Source organism: Lynx canadensis, chromosome A2, assembly GCF_007474595.2.
Source record: "Lynx canadensis isolate LIC74 chromosome A2, mLynCan4.pri.v2, whole genome shotgun sequence".
Taxonomy (NCBI): domain Eukaryota; kingdom Metazoa; phylum Chordata; class Mammalia; order Carnivora; family Felidae; genus Lynx; species Lynx canadensis.
In genome coordinates, this window is record NC_044304.2 from 93,969,003 (window position 1) to 93,984,503 (window position 15,501).

At 37.4% G+C, this 15,501-nt stretch overlaps 1 protein-coding gene across 3 annotated transcripts in view; it reads left to right on the forward strand.

Moving 5' to 3' along the window:
* The window catches only part of CDK14 (cyclin dependent kinase 14), a 513,369-nt gene that overhangs the window by 294,924 nt on the left and 202,944 nt on the right, over window positions 1-15,501 (forward strand). For all 3 annotated transcript variants that reach the window (XM_030307919.1, XM_030307920.1, XM_030307921.1), the window contains one exon: window positions 6,123-6,246. In XM_030307919.1, coding sequence (XP_030163779.1) covers window positions 6,123-6,246 — 124 coding nt within the window. The remainder of the gene's footprint in view (window positions 1-6,122; window positions 6,247-15,501) is intronic.

Consider the following 15,501-nt stretch of genomic DNA (forward strand, 5'->3'; position numbering starts at 1 on the left):
GCAGGAGGCATCACAATCCCAGACTTTAGCTTCTACTACAAAGCTGTCATCATCAAGACAGCATGGTACTGGCACAAAAACAGACACATAGACCAATGGAATAGAATAGAAACCCCAGAACTAGACCCACAAATGTATGGCCAACTCATCTTTGACAAAGCAGGAAAGAACATCCAATGGAAAAAAGACATCTCTTTAACAAATGGTGCTGGGAGAACTGGACAGCAACATGCAGAAGGTTGAAACCAGACCACTTTCTCACACCCTTCACAAAAATAAACTCCAAATGGATAAAGGACCTGAATGTGAGACAGGAAACCATCAAAACCCTAGAGGAGAAAGCAGGAAAACACCTTTCTGACCTCAGTCGTAGCAATCTCTTACTCGACACATCCCCAAAGGCAAGGGAATTAAAAGCAAAAAGGAACTACTGGGACCTTATGAAGATAAAAACCTTCTGCACAGCAAAGGAAATAACCAACAATACTAAAAGGCAACCAACGGAATGGGAAAAGATATTTGCAAATGACGTTTTGGATAAAGGGCTAGTATCCAAAATCTATAAAGAGCTCACCAAACTCCACACCTGAAAAACAAATAACCCAGTGAAGAAATGGGCAGAAAACATGAATAGACACTTATCTAAAGAAGACATCCGGATGGCCAACAGGCACATGAAAAGATGCTCAACGTCGCTCCTTATCAGGGAAATACAAATCAAAACCACACTCAGATATCACCTCATGCCAGTCAGGGTGGCCAAAATGAACAAATCAGGAGACTATAGATGCTGGCGAGGATGTAGAGAAATGGGAACCCTCTTGCACTGTTGGTGGGAATGCTAAGTGGTGCAGCCACTCTGGAAAACAGTGTGGAGGTTCCTCAAAAATTAAAAATAGACCTACCCTATGACCGAGCAGTAGCACTGCTAGGAATTTACCCAAGGGATACAGGAGTACTGATGCATAGGGGCACTTGTACCCCAATGTTTATAGCAGCACTCTCAACAATAGCCAAATTATGGAAAGAGCCTAAATGTCCATCAACTGATGAATGGATAACGAAATTGTGGTTTATATACACAATGGAGTACTACGTGGCAATGAGAAAGAATGAAATATGGCCCTTTGTATCAACGTGGATGGAACTGGAGCGTGTTATGCTAAGTGAAATAAGCGATACAGAGAAAGACAGATACCATATGGTTTCACTCTTATGTGGATCCTGAGAAACTTAACAGAAACCCATGGGGGAGGGGAAGGAAAAAAAAAAAAAAGAGAGGTTAGAGTGGGAGAGAGCCAAAGCATAAGAGACTCTTAAAAACTGAGAACAAACTGAGGGTTGGTGGGGTGTGGGAGGGAGCGGAGGGTGGGTGGTGGGTATTGAGGAGGGCACCTTTTGGGATGAGCACTGGGTGTTGTATGGAAACCAATTTGACAATAAATTTCAAAAAAAACCCATCTGATCACACATCTTTAGACTTTGAAAGATGGGGGTGGGGAGTATAAATCTTGTTGCTCACTGCCAGCGCCAGGAATTCTTCTGAGTAATAAAACATATCGAGTCCAATAATGTGTGCTTTTTCCTGACTTAAAAAGTTTTGATTAAAGGCCTATCTTGTTTGTTTTTTGTTTTTGTTTTTGTTTTTTTACCTGCTTAAACCCTAAAGAGTTCCATAAGGGAATGGATGAAGTATTCGAAGTATTCCTGAGAAGTATATACCATGGCACTGAGAATATGAGCTGTTTCCTGCTGGGGATGACAAGACAACTGAGCTATAGATAGATCTGGTGCTGGCAGAAGTGTCCCTGTTCATCAGATCATTGCTATTTAAGGCATTTTCCCATTGGGGTTTGTACTGCAGAAAGTGAACATATTCAAACTAGAGTATAAATCCTCAGTGATCATATTGAAGAATTTGGAGGAATCCTTTTATAAAGTTGAAGAGGATATCCTGAGGTGACAAAGTATTCTTAGGAAGGCCTTATGGCTACTACATAGAAAGATGGGAAGAGAGTTTCACATCTGTCGGTAATACTTATCAACTTCAGTACCTAAAGTTATGTTATTAATTGCTGAGAGGATTTTAAATAGCAGAAACAAATCTAGGAATCATATGCTCATTACATAATATGCTAATTGAGACTTCTACAAACTTGGGTTCACTTATTAAAGCACTTTCATTATATTGGGCATGTGTCTGTATTCATCCATGCATTTACCAAGCATCAACCTCATTTAAGATGAGGAGGTGTAATGGAAAGTTCACAGGCGCTGTGTGATGGTTTGGATGACTTTGAGTAAGTTTCTTGTGCATTTAGAGCTACAGCTTTCTTATTTAAGAGAAAAGAAAAAATACAGGATTATTGATGAAAAGGATTAAATGTTATATGCAAGAGTGCTTGAAACAGCTTTTAAACTAGAATTTGCCCTCAATTATTATTAGGCCCCTTCTTTTTGTATCTGAGATTCCATCCACATTTACCAAGTTTTGTTAGCAAATACCCACAATGAATTTTACTCTTTGGTGGTCCTCCTTCTTCTCACAGTGTCCTCTGGTTTTCAAAATGATCAAGTGTAGCTTATTGTGCAATGATTTATACAATCAAGTCAAGTGGCTTTCTCAAAAATTTATGTGGTGAAGTTAGGTATTTGCCTGCTTGCCTAACGGAAGAGATTCCGTAACATGTGAATTCTCAAGACCTTTCCAAAGAGCATAGCCTTGTGTTTAACTGAGCATGGCCACTGCTACCCACATCCTTCCCCTGGCTGGCAGTGCATACTCTCTTAAGCCCATTAAGTTATGGACTTTTAACCCATATTTTTCTAATGTTTTTAGTGAAGTCTGCTGTGGTCCCTATTGCCACCATTACTTTTGTGATGGTGAGTTGGTAGGTTTATGGTTTCATATATTGTCTTTTTATTTATATGGGTTTTTCTTCTTAATTTATCTAGTGACCTGCTTGCTTGGTCGTTTCACCTTGTGCATCTAATGACTGTTCAATTTGATTTCCTATTAAAATTTTATGTGTGATGAATTCTCTTTTCAGAGTGACAAGTTTCCTGTGATTTATCTCTTCCATAGCCTGCTATTCATATTATGGCAGGATTAATTCTACTTTTTTTTTAAATTTTAGCTAGACCCTCCCTCCTCTGTGCCTATGGTACACTCAGTTTGCTTTACTGTTGCAGTGCAGACTTAACTTTAAGTGGTAGCCATCTGTTTATGTGTCTCTCATACCTAGTGGGTTGTGAACTTCTGGAGTCCAGGGACTACATCTAATACCTTATTCATCTTTGCATCCGTCTTGCTTGACAGCACCTGACATGGCACAGGTTGGCCCTTAGTAAATCCTGAATGAATTTATTCTATGGAGATTTGTTCTGACTTAACTTGTGCATTGCTCAAAGAGCTAAAATACGTTTAGGGCTATAACAATGTTTGAGGCGGTATGTAATGTCTGGGCTTAGTTTATCATGTACACAATTGTAATTGGAGTGTGTAGTTGCATCCTTCCCTGACACCAGTTTTCTTAATCTCCTTTAATATGATATTCCATTTTAATAGCTTCCATATTAGCATGAGGATTATATATTTTCACTAATTAGTAAAGGTATTAAAAGAAGAGCCCTTTGGGACTGCCTGATTTACCCATTTCTACACTTAGCATCTAGAAAACCCCATTGCATGGTTTCCTGTCCATTGTTTTTGTATATGCTTCATCCAGATCTCTCTACATTCAGTTCTGTATTCACATTACTGGTATAGGAGTGTCACCTGTGTCCCCAGGTTAGGAGGGTGGTTAAAGCACACAGTCTGGGAGGCAGGAAAATACCGTATACTGTAGACACAGGCAAAGGCTGCCCCTGAAGCACAGAGGGGGAGCACCTCACATGCACCTGTAGAGGGAGTGAAGGCCTGGGGAGGTGGTCAAGGAGGAGCAGTTCTTGAAGTGAGACTTAAGAAATGCATGGAGAATAACAGACAAAGGGGAAAGGGAGCTTTTTTTGTCAGAAGAGAGGCAGGAATAAAGGTAAAGGTTTGAAGAGCAGTGTGCTCAGAGTGTGGGGTTGGGCAAGATTGCTTGAAATCAAGGAGCATGGAGTGATGACTCCTGGGCACCCAGCTATAGCCAGCCTTGAAGGCTGTGCTATTACACACCCAGACCTCATTCTGTCAGTGGGAGGAAGCAGCTTCTATGCCAACATTTTGCCTGCCTGTGTTGATTTCTGGCCAAGATTCCTATAGTGAAGTGGTTAAGATTGTGGACTTTGGAATCAAACTGCCTGGGTTTGAGTCCTGGCTCCAGCATTTATTGCTGTACAACTTTGAGAAACTGTGCTTAGTTTCCTCATCACTAATACAGAGATAATAGTAGTACCTCTTTCACTAGAATTGTTGCAGCGATTAAATGAGGTTGTATTCTATGATACATACATAGAATGGCACCTGGTACTTGCTCTCTGTTAAATTAAAACTCATTGCCACAGTTAAATGGACAATCACATTCTGGTAAGTGTCTAGTAGGCCCCTAAGGTCAGTTAGCACCTTGCGGAAGGCCAAACTTCCTTTTTAAAATCAGTTTATTTTGAAATCAAATGTATTTGTTATGTGGCCTGCTTTTGCCTTTTTGTTTAAAGCTTTTGAAAACACAAAGTAACTTTATTTGCTCACTTTCTCCCTTGTAAAACTGAGAGTATGGATTTTCTTCAAAATTGAAAGCATTAGGCTTCAGGATGCAGGGGTTATTAGGAGTGAAAAGTGAAGCTGGAAGCTGCTGGTGATGGTGTTAAGTCTTTCCATCTGCTACACAGGAAGGGTTGAGAGGAGGAGTCTAGAGAGATGTTTGCTTCCTGAGGTTCTCGAGCCACTAATTCAATCTAGGCTAACACAGAACAGACTTTTCCTTTCTGATGCTTAGATTCTGGAAAGACTGATCGTAGGCCTTCACTGCTCCATAGCATATGTCATCAATACAAAGATCTGAAATGAATTTGTCTCACTGTGATTTCAAGGTATCCACCCTGTAAAAAATATACCTGGCTTTTCTAGCCCCCAGTTAGGTGGAAAATATTCCAGAAATGCTAGCTTCCAGGGGCTCTCAAGGAGTTGCCAATCCTTTCCATTTAAATATTCTGGAATCCTTCTATCATCAACCTTTGACAACTAACTCATTTAAAATTTCCCTGAGACAGCTTTTTGTTACTAGCTAAATATATAGACTGGAATACCATTTTTATTTTGTTTTAAAAGAGCAGTTTTTAAAACTAGAAATTATTAGGATTATTTGTTAGGTGAGTTATTTTAAAATATTTCCTTTTTCATAAATAGGATTTTGGTAACCCTCGCAAATCACATTTTGTTATTATCAAAGTAGAAACATTTGATGTGATCCAGTGTGAAACCAGAGAAGGCCTTAAGTCAGTTTTTAAAATTATTTCCTACAAAAGTATTGCTCTTGAATTCTTGGTTTCTCTGTTTTCTGTTTCCTTAGGATAGGTCTGCTTTGTAATTAGTGAAGGTGCATGTCTGTCTTTAGGCAACAGCCTAATCTCTATGGCCATATGTGCAAAAGCAGTATAATTACAATGTAGTATTAATTGGGCCATGTGACTTTCGCTTTAATTATTTGAAATTATCTTATCTTTCCATTGCTTAAAGCATGTCAGTGGGTGAATCATTGGATAACATGTTTATGTCATTTTTGTAGAATTAAATATGTGCACATTTACATAAATTAGGTAAAAAATTCTACATCTTTTGATAATGTTATGGATAGATCTTTTTCTCTGTCTCAAGCATCAATATAAGCCTGAGGAAATCAGATGTTACAAAGAATTGATTCTTTACATTTTGCTTAATTCATAGAGTGCCGATTGGATTCTCGATTTCTGGCTGAGGAGGGTATCACTCTGGGTTGACATAAGTTGGTAGCAATTTTCAGATTTACTTGTTAACGAATTAGAGATTCCCATACTTTTATGCATGTTCTCTAAATAATTTGGGTAGGAAATTTAGTGATCGGTACCCATTTTTACTAAATACAAGTAGTTGGCAGACTGTGTGGAAACTGGCATTTATCTGTGTTCAGATTTTAACTTTTGTCTCCCTGTTTTTTCAGTTGTTTTTATTTCAGTTGCTGCGAGGGCTGTCTTACATCCACCAGCGTTATATTTTGCACAGAGACCTGAAACCACAGAACCTTCTGATCAGTGACACGGGGGAGTTAAAGCTGGCAGATTTCGGTAGGAAAGCAGTTAATTACCAGTCTATTTTGTCACACTGTAAGAATGCCAGGCAGATGGTGGCACTCCATTTGTTTAGGTGTGCTTCTTCTATCATTATAGATCATGGTAAAATTTTATCAGGAGTGAAGGAATTTTTTTTTTTTATGATCAACATCATGCTTAGTGGATTTTTAAAACATTCACACTGCTTTTTAGAGTCTTGAATAATCATAAACATAAATCAGATCTCATATATTTCCAAAGGAGAAGGCAGTAAAATTTTGAGCATAAACTATATTAAAAGAAATCTATTTTTTTTCACTTTTTCTTATAAAAATATCAAACACATTCAAAAGTAGAAGGATAGTATAAGGACCCCTCATTACCCATCACCCAGCTTCAACAATTATCAATATATTGTCAGACCTGAAGAAACCTTAATTTAAGCCTCTGGACTTTGGCGGGGGGCATTCCAAAATATATTCAGTAGTATATGTTGCCCTACAGTTTTAATAATTTAAAAATCTAGGGCCAGTGTTAAGCTTTCCAGAAATGACTGTTTCAAGATTTCTCAATAATTTTGTAAAAGTAGACACAGATTCTGATTTAAAAGCTGTGGTTTTAAGTCATTATAAGTCATCCCTTCCTTAAAGTTTTAAGCTTGGTCTCTTGCAGCTTAGAAGCTTTCTCCAAACTCTGTGTTGAGCACACAAAAGGGAGCAGAACCTTTGTGTCATCCATGCTGGCTCCCCTCCCTTCATCAAGGGTGACATTCCTGCGTTACCCTGGCTCTGTCACAGCAGAGAGGGTGCTGAGTTGATTCCCGGCACCAGGGATGCTGATGGCAGCATGATATGTTGACAGTGCATTGCCTCAATTATTTTTGAATACATAGTCTGATTAGAAATTTGTTCCATTAAGAGTGGAATGGAAATATTACCCTCGGGACGTAAACATGCCTGAGGTTGAAATATACGCTTTTGCTGAAAAATGATTATCTTTTCCCACCCCACCTTTCAATAAATAAAAGAGCAAGAAATGTTTATTTCTTATTTCAAGGTTAGTAGACCATTCAGTACCTTTGGAACAAATCTGCTCTGTTGGGTTTTATATATCCTTTCCTTCTAAAATTGAAATAGAACAAAAGTTAGTATTTAACGAGTGATATATTGCACAACTGTCATTTATCTTCATCTAGTTGGTAGAAATGATAAAACTCCGCGTGTATGTGTGTGTGTGTGTGTGTGTGTGTGTGTGTGGTTTATTGCCAAATTTTAGCATCAAAATAATAAATGTTCAATGCAGTTTCATACTCCAGATATAAAGTGGCCAGATGTAAAGGCTTTCTATTACGGAGTAGAAAACAATGGGAGAGTTGGTGGGTCGAGGAGAGATTTGTAGTTCCTCAAATTTAGAGTTATTGGATTTGCTGTAAACATATTTTGTAGTTTATCAATGTCAGTGAATTAATAAGGATTTATAGTGATTTTCTTCTGGTGTGTTAATATACTATAAGGTATATGTTGGAGTATGAAATTGCATTGAACATTTAAGTCTATTGAACATAGTTTTCCTGTATATTTATAAAACACATTTTACAAAGTTGATTTTGTCTGTATAATTAAGGGTATAATGATTATATGTAAGTGCTTAACTGGGTATTATTTTTGAATTTTATGACAACGTTTTTATTATAACTGTCAGGTAAGTTCATCTTAAAAGATTCTTATGGATCTTTAAAATGGACATTTTATAATATCAGATTCAGAAATAAATTGAAATGCAATTTTGAACAATTTAGAAAGTGACTTAGAAAATTAGGAAATTTAGGGATGCTCAAAGCAAGCATTAATATTTTCATTTTCTCTTTTCCAAGTACTTTTCCCCTCACCCTCTGCACTTTTCTTTCTCAAAACATATTGTTTCGTAAACAATTTTCACCTATGAAATATGTCGTGAACATTTTCTCATGTTATTAAATGTGAAAAACTCATTTATAACAGCTTAGGTCTTAGATTTTTCCTTTAATGGCCAAAACCTAGTCTCTTTCTTCAGTCCCTTATCATTGAACATTATAGTGCTTGCTACATTTCACTGTTGGGTGCAGTCCTGTGCTGAACGTGTTTATAGGCTTGTAGGAAGCCACGTGTGGTGCAGTTGCAGTGTTGAGTATTCTAAAGCACTTGAATCTTTGTACCAGACTGCTCTGCAGAAAGGTTGTGCCGTGCAGCACCTCACCTCGGTGTCACGGATTCAGTCTCCTTGCCAGGAACACATACTTGGCGTGCATCCTGTGTGCAAAGTGTAATGAGCGAGACTCAGCCACCAACTGACAATTTCCCCCCAATTAATTGTGCATTATTTTTGTCTTTTAACTTAAGACATACAATTAACTGTGATTTACTGCACTTGGGCACGTGTTTATGTCTGAGATGAAGGAAGCACAGTAAAAACTGTGGAGAAGCTAGGCAGTCAAAATGGGATGCTTCCAGGCACAGAACAATTAGAAACACTAGGCCTTCATTCAGACTTTGATGTATACAGAGCTTTAGAAGCAGTTCCTTTGTCCTAACTTTTTTTTTCCTATGCGAAAATTGATTAAACGAGACAAATGAAATCTGAATATAGGTCCTATATTGTAAATACTATTTTTATTAGAAGAAATACTTGGCATAGGTGGGGGGGGGGACACTGAAATTTATTGAATTTATTCTGTGCACTAGACACTTAGAAATTTTTGTTTTATTCTCTTCAACCTAGTATGGTATAGTAACATATTTTTGAGAGAGACCTGAACAGAGAGGTAACTGATTGCAAAACTGGGATTCAGAAGCTTGATTCATAGCCTTCAGTCTCAGGTAGCCCCAAGGTCTTCTTTGTATTTATACATATAGATGCTTTACCTTAAAGAGCTGCCTATTTTTCTAGTAAATTATTGATCGGTGTATGTACATAGATCAATAATTCTAGCAAACCATTATATATATTTTCTCTATACAACAAATATGACACCCATGCTGTAATAGAAATAGATTGCACTGATATTAAAAAGAAAGCACATTACATGGTTTAAAGAACACTTTGTCATTTGACGAATTCAGTAGTAACAAGTGAGGTCAGCAATAGTATTGAAGAGATTTTACTTGCTGGACAAAGTAAACCAGACAATCATGTATTTGTAGACCCATTCAGATTTAAGTGGATTGTAATTCTGAAGTCCAGCTACACACAAAAAATGCTGTGTCTACTTTTTCTTGTTAGCAAAGTTGTATTTAAGTGTTTATCTGGGCCTTGTTTTCTATATGCATTTTGAATGAGTAAATTATACATGATTTAGAATCACTATGGCTTTCCTAATGCAGAAGTCTGTCCTGCCCATATAAATAAAATAATAAAATTGTATAGATTTCTAAATTTCTAAAAAAAAGTTCATCTTTCCATTACCTGTATGAAAAAAATATTTCAAATCTTCATCCACCTGTGTCTTCACCACCTTGTGCTCTGCGCCTCTGGTGGTACAACCAAACCGCAAACCCATTCACACATCAGAGAGCCTCTTTGACTCCATCTTTCCCTTTGCATGGAATACTCTTCTCTTCCTGTTTGCCACATGGCTATCTCTTTCTAATCAAACAGATCATAGATCATATATCACCTATTTATAAAGAGGCCACCTTTCTAAAAATAGAACCTTTCCCATTACTATCATCCAGTTAACTTCTTCAATAGCACTTATAGTGCACTGAAATTACTTTATTTTGTGTATCTGTTTCATTTTTTTTATCCACTACTTGATTTAAGTTCTGTAAGGTCATGGACTCAGCTTGTCTTTCTCACTCTTGTCTGTGTTATGTCTATAACCACACTTAACACATAGTAGGCCCTCAGTAATTATTGGTTGCGTGAATTAAAAATATGCGTGACTAAATAGAGTATTAGTGTGAAGATTTGCTTTGGTAAACCAGCAGTTTACGAACTAATTTTCTCTTCATCAGTGCTTTCTTGGCTGGCATAGTCAAAAGTTAAATGAGTTTGATGGTATTGGAGCCTCAGGATTGCTTTGAAGCTCTTACACATAGGCCCTACATACCCACTTGCATTTACTATGTTTGTAACCTTGGACTGCAGAAATAAGTCATTGAGTGAGTGTAAAACATACACAAAAAGGTGTGTAAGATTTGAAGTTCCTACTCTGTAGGCCTTAAGTGGTCGTCTAGTTACACTGTTGTTGAGGGCAAAATGTACTGATTATTGAATTAGGGGAGCAGGCTCTGTCTATAACTAGCCTGTGACTTTCAAGAAGTCATTTATTCCTTCTGGTCCTTAGGCTCCTCAACTGAAAAATAAGAGCATTGAACAGGTACTTTCCAAGATCCTTTCCTGTGCTGTTTTTTTTTTTTTATGTTGTTCATTTCTGAAATTATTAATTTATTTTCTAATAACCAGATATTTGCTCGTGATTAAAAATCAGTCCACTGAATCTGGAATCAGTGTAACACCATCCTCCCTTGAATCTAATATTTTTATTCTATCTTCTGGAAATTCCAATAGATGAGAGCCACACTTTTAAATATGCACTGAGATCACATTAAAAGAAAATTATTGAAGTATGACAAGTAAATGCATAAATAATTCACCGAGAAATTGATGTTCATTTGCAGTATAATAGTATGAAACTTAAGGGTGTATTTCCATGTAAATGAGATTAAAACAAAATAGATGAGTCTGTAGAATTGTGGTTTCCTGCAGTCCCTTCAAGGCGATGATGGTGTCATCCACATTTTCTGGCTAGTCTCCCACTGTTATAAAGGGTCATGCCTAACTACGTGGAAAGACAGCTGGGCTGAATTTGCCCCTGTAAAAAAGAAACAGTATGAACTCTGTAATATAAGCACGTAAGCTTTCACTTATGTTTTTTTACTGGATTTCCCAACCTAGGAACCATGTTAAACAGCTCTGTGGTTTTAATCAAGTAAAATTGGACAGGTCTTTTTCCCACCAGAGGTCTAAAATACTACCTTCCTAGTGTTGGTAGTTTCCCCCTCCAGGCTGTTCCTTGTCTCGATTTAAGAAAGGAAATTATTGTAAATCACATTTTAGATTAATCTGCGGAACACACCAGAGATATAACTCTGCAGAGGCCATGGTCAGTGCAGAGTTTGTTTGTAATGTGCCTCTCAGAATTCACGTAGGGAATAGTTGAAAACAGGAGGAAATCAGCTGCTTTCAGATGCAGAGTAGAGTCTGTCAGTTTGATAAATAGAAAGCCTCTGAATAAATGCCTGTTAGTCCCAAAAGTATAGACCTTTAACTATTTTTTTTATCATTAGCATATAAAATTCACCGTGGAAGCCATAGTTACAAATTCAAGGTTAGGTATAACTTAGCCATTTGTTATGGCCTGTAGGCTTCCATTTTACTGTATCTTTGTTTCAGAATATATTTTCTATTAGCAGAATTAACCATATTTTTCCAGTGAGGTGTCACTCTGCTTTCAAAAGGCTTTCTCGGCAGTTAACGCATGAGTAGTTTTATTTTTTTTTTTTTAATTTTTTTTCAACGTTTATTTATTTTTGGGACAGAGAGAGACAGAGCATGAACGGGGGAGGTGGCAGAGAGAGAGGGAGACACAGAATCAGAAACAGGCTCCAGGCTCTGAGCCATCAGCCCAGAGCCTGACGCGGGGCTCGAACTCACGGACCGCGAGATCATGACCTGGCTGAAGTCGGACGCCCAACCGACTGCGCCACCAGGCGCCCCAACGCATGAGTAGTTTTAATGCAAAGTTCAGATGCTTGTTTTCATATACATCTGAAAACCGGAGACTATTTTTAGAGCAATTGATGCTGCAGTATGAACCAAAGGAAGATCAGCTTTTCCATAATTTTTCTAGACTTCATTAAAACTCGAAATGAGAATGTGCACATCTAAAATCTATCAAAGAGATGATCAAGATTGCATGTTAGTGGGGCGCCTGGGTGGCGCAGTCGGTTAAGCGTCCGACTTCAGCCAGGTCACGATCTCGCGGTCCGTGAGTTCGAGCCCCGCGTCGGACTCTGGGCTGATGGCTCAGAGCCTGGAGCCTGTTTCCGATTCTGTGTTTCCCTCTCTCTCTGCCCCTCCCCCGTTTATGCTCTGTCTCTCTCTGTCCAAAAATAAATAAACGTTGAAAAAAAAAAAATTTATTTAAAAAAAAAAAAAAAAAAAGATTGCATGTTAGAAATAATTTTGATTGACATGTGAATGAGACAGTTATTTTCCCTGACTCACTCTTTTAAGGATGTGGTTACCCTTTTGAAAAAGAAATGTTGATTTAAAAATTGCCTTCTCTCTGATCATAAAATTCTCATTCAGCTCCATTATTAAATCTTATTTATATCCCACTCATCCCTTTGAAAAGTTTTCTGACATTCAAGGGGAATAATGACAATGAGGATAACATTTAATTATATTGTTTTTCTGTTTTGTCCTATCACAATGTAACTTCTCCCTATCACAGGTATGCTAACATGTTACATATTTGAGACAATTTTTTCTCCTTTTAAATAGTCTATATCTTTTAGAGTGGTTTTAGATGCACAGTAAAATTGAGCAGAAAGTATACAGAATTCACATGTACTCCCATCCCCACAGAGGCATATAGTTATCAACATCCCCCACCAGACCGGTACATTTGTGACCCTTGATGAACCTACGCAGATATGTCAGTATCACCCAGAGTCTATAGTTTACATTAGGGTTACTCTTGGTGTCATACATTCTTTGGGTTTTGACAAATTATAATGATGTATTTGCCATTATAGTATCATACAGAAGAGTTTCACTGCCCTAAAAATCCTCTAAAATCTCATCTATATGGGTTTTTACAAGCTGTAAATGGGAAGAAGAGGAAATATACGAATTCTAACTCATAGCATATTCTACTCTATGAGACACTATGAGTGTCTATGAGACACTTCTCTGTTCAGTCACCATAAAGCAGATTGAAGCAGTGTGGATGGGGGTTGATTGCTAAGAATGGCAGCTTCCAACTCCATGGAAATGAGGAAATTCAAAAGAGTGCTAGTTCATTCTTAGCCAAATCATGCCATTGTGGGGTAATGAGACATCTTAAAATGCAGAACAGACTGCTCCAAATTGGGCTGATCATCTCATTCTCCCCATGGATGGAAACCTTCTGGGCACAGGATTTCAATATGCAAAACTATTATATATTTTTACTATACATATGAGGGCAGAATTGTTGGCAGTAAATCGGATAAGTGATGAAGGATCTGAGTGAAATTACCAGTGTGTTCTTAGAAAAAAACCCGCATGTGGGGGGAGGGGGCTGGACACTGAGTGATGGTGGTGATGACAAGAGTGGAAGAATTGTAGGTGATGTTGGCAAGTGGGGCAGGGAAACAAACCTTAGAATCATGTAACACTCACACGCTATTCAGGACAATGATTACACTTGAACATGAGGTTTGTTAACCTATAGGTAAGTATAAAAGTTGCTTAGAGTTTAACAATTCACTAATGTCCCTTAATTATGTATCTTCCCATGTCTCCTGTGCTTTACTGTCTAAGAAGCCACATTTTAAAATGAAGCCAACACCAAACTCCACTGATACAATGTCAGTAGACCTGATTTATAATAGAATCTTGGATGATAGTGTTTCATGTAGTCTAAAGCGTGTGTTTTCAAAAATTTTTACTGGCAGCTAGAAAAACTGGCTACTATGGAAGATCTGAGATATATTGTAAATTCTGAAAGTTAGACATACTTAAAAAAATTTGTCATCTTGATTTTTTTTACTCACTTTAATACTATCATTTCAGTATTAGTTGCTTTCCCTCTTTTGTTTTCTAAGGTTTCTAAAATGCCATATGTGTTTGTTTACTTACTTCTGGAATAGTGCATATTATATTAATATTAAAATTTTCTTCTTACCTTGAATAATATCTTCTGTGTAATAGGTAAACATAAGAAGCTAGGACTTTTCTTTTTTCATTTTAGTAAAGGAAAGTACTATAGGGCACCTGGGTGGCTCAGTTGGTTAAGCATCCAACTCTTGATTTCAGCTTAGGTCATGGTCTCACAGTTTGTGAGTTCCAGCCCCATGTCAGGCTCTGCGCTGACAGCATGGAGCCTACTTGTAATTCTTGCTCTCCCTCTCTGTCTCTGCCCCTCCCTGTTTGTGCACACACTCTCTCTCTCAAAATAAATAAACATTAAAAAATGAATTAAAAAATTAAGAGAAAGTACTAGAAAATTAAAGAATTAAAAAAAAATAAGAACTAGTGATCTGTGTTGCTTAGGAATTTTAGATACATGTCTGAAAAAAGTCTATTTTACCATATACTATAAAAATAACCTTGATGTGTATAATCAAGTTTGTGTTTCTAAAATAATATGACTTTTTGCTAAAATTCAACACCTTAAAATGGAACGTCTCTCAGTTAAATGTCTGTCAAGTTATTTGACGTTCTGATTTTTAATCTGGAAGGATATTGGTGTAAAACGCAGTTTGGAGTGTTTGGGTTTTCTTTCCAGTTTTGGAGTTGGAACTGCCAGCTAAGAAATCTATTGTGTGAAACAACAACCAGCTAATGTTAGCTGTGAAAATTGCGCTCAGAACCAGCCCAGGAGCAGTGGGTGAAAGGGGTCAACGAGTTGGCTAAATTGAGTGCTCTCCACACGAGAATGGGACAAGAAACGTATAAAGAGAGGCATAAGAAAAATCAAAGATTGCAAGATTATAAGGCTGTGATGGTTTCTGAAAAGTTGCTGGTAAGCTCTCAACCTATTGAAATAAATTGGGAGCATTAATAAGAATCACTACTATTGATGTTAAAAGAAACAATAAACAAATAAATATATGATGTGGCAGCTTTTCGCTCAAAGAGTTGGAAGCAGAATGTATGCTTTCAAAGTCTTTATCCAATTGTTGATAGAGTCATGTCACTGGGAAAGTTTTGTTATTTTTGTTTTTGATAAAAGCAGCAAATCTATGAGAGGAAAGTTGACATAAATCTGTATAATTGTGTAAGAAAATCCACTACATTCACATTTCCAGAATTTTTAATTTCAGATTTTCTCTGGATTTTGAAGGAAACTCAGAGATTGTCTTGTCCAAATTGATGTATACACTTGGGGCACCTGGATGTTTCAGTCAGTTAAGTATCTGACTCCTGATCTGGCTCAGATCATAAATTTCACAGTTCATGAGATTGAGCCCTGCATCAGGCTCTGTGCTGACAGCATGAAGCCTGCCTCTGATTCTCTCT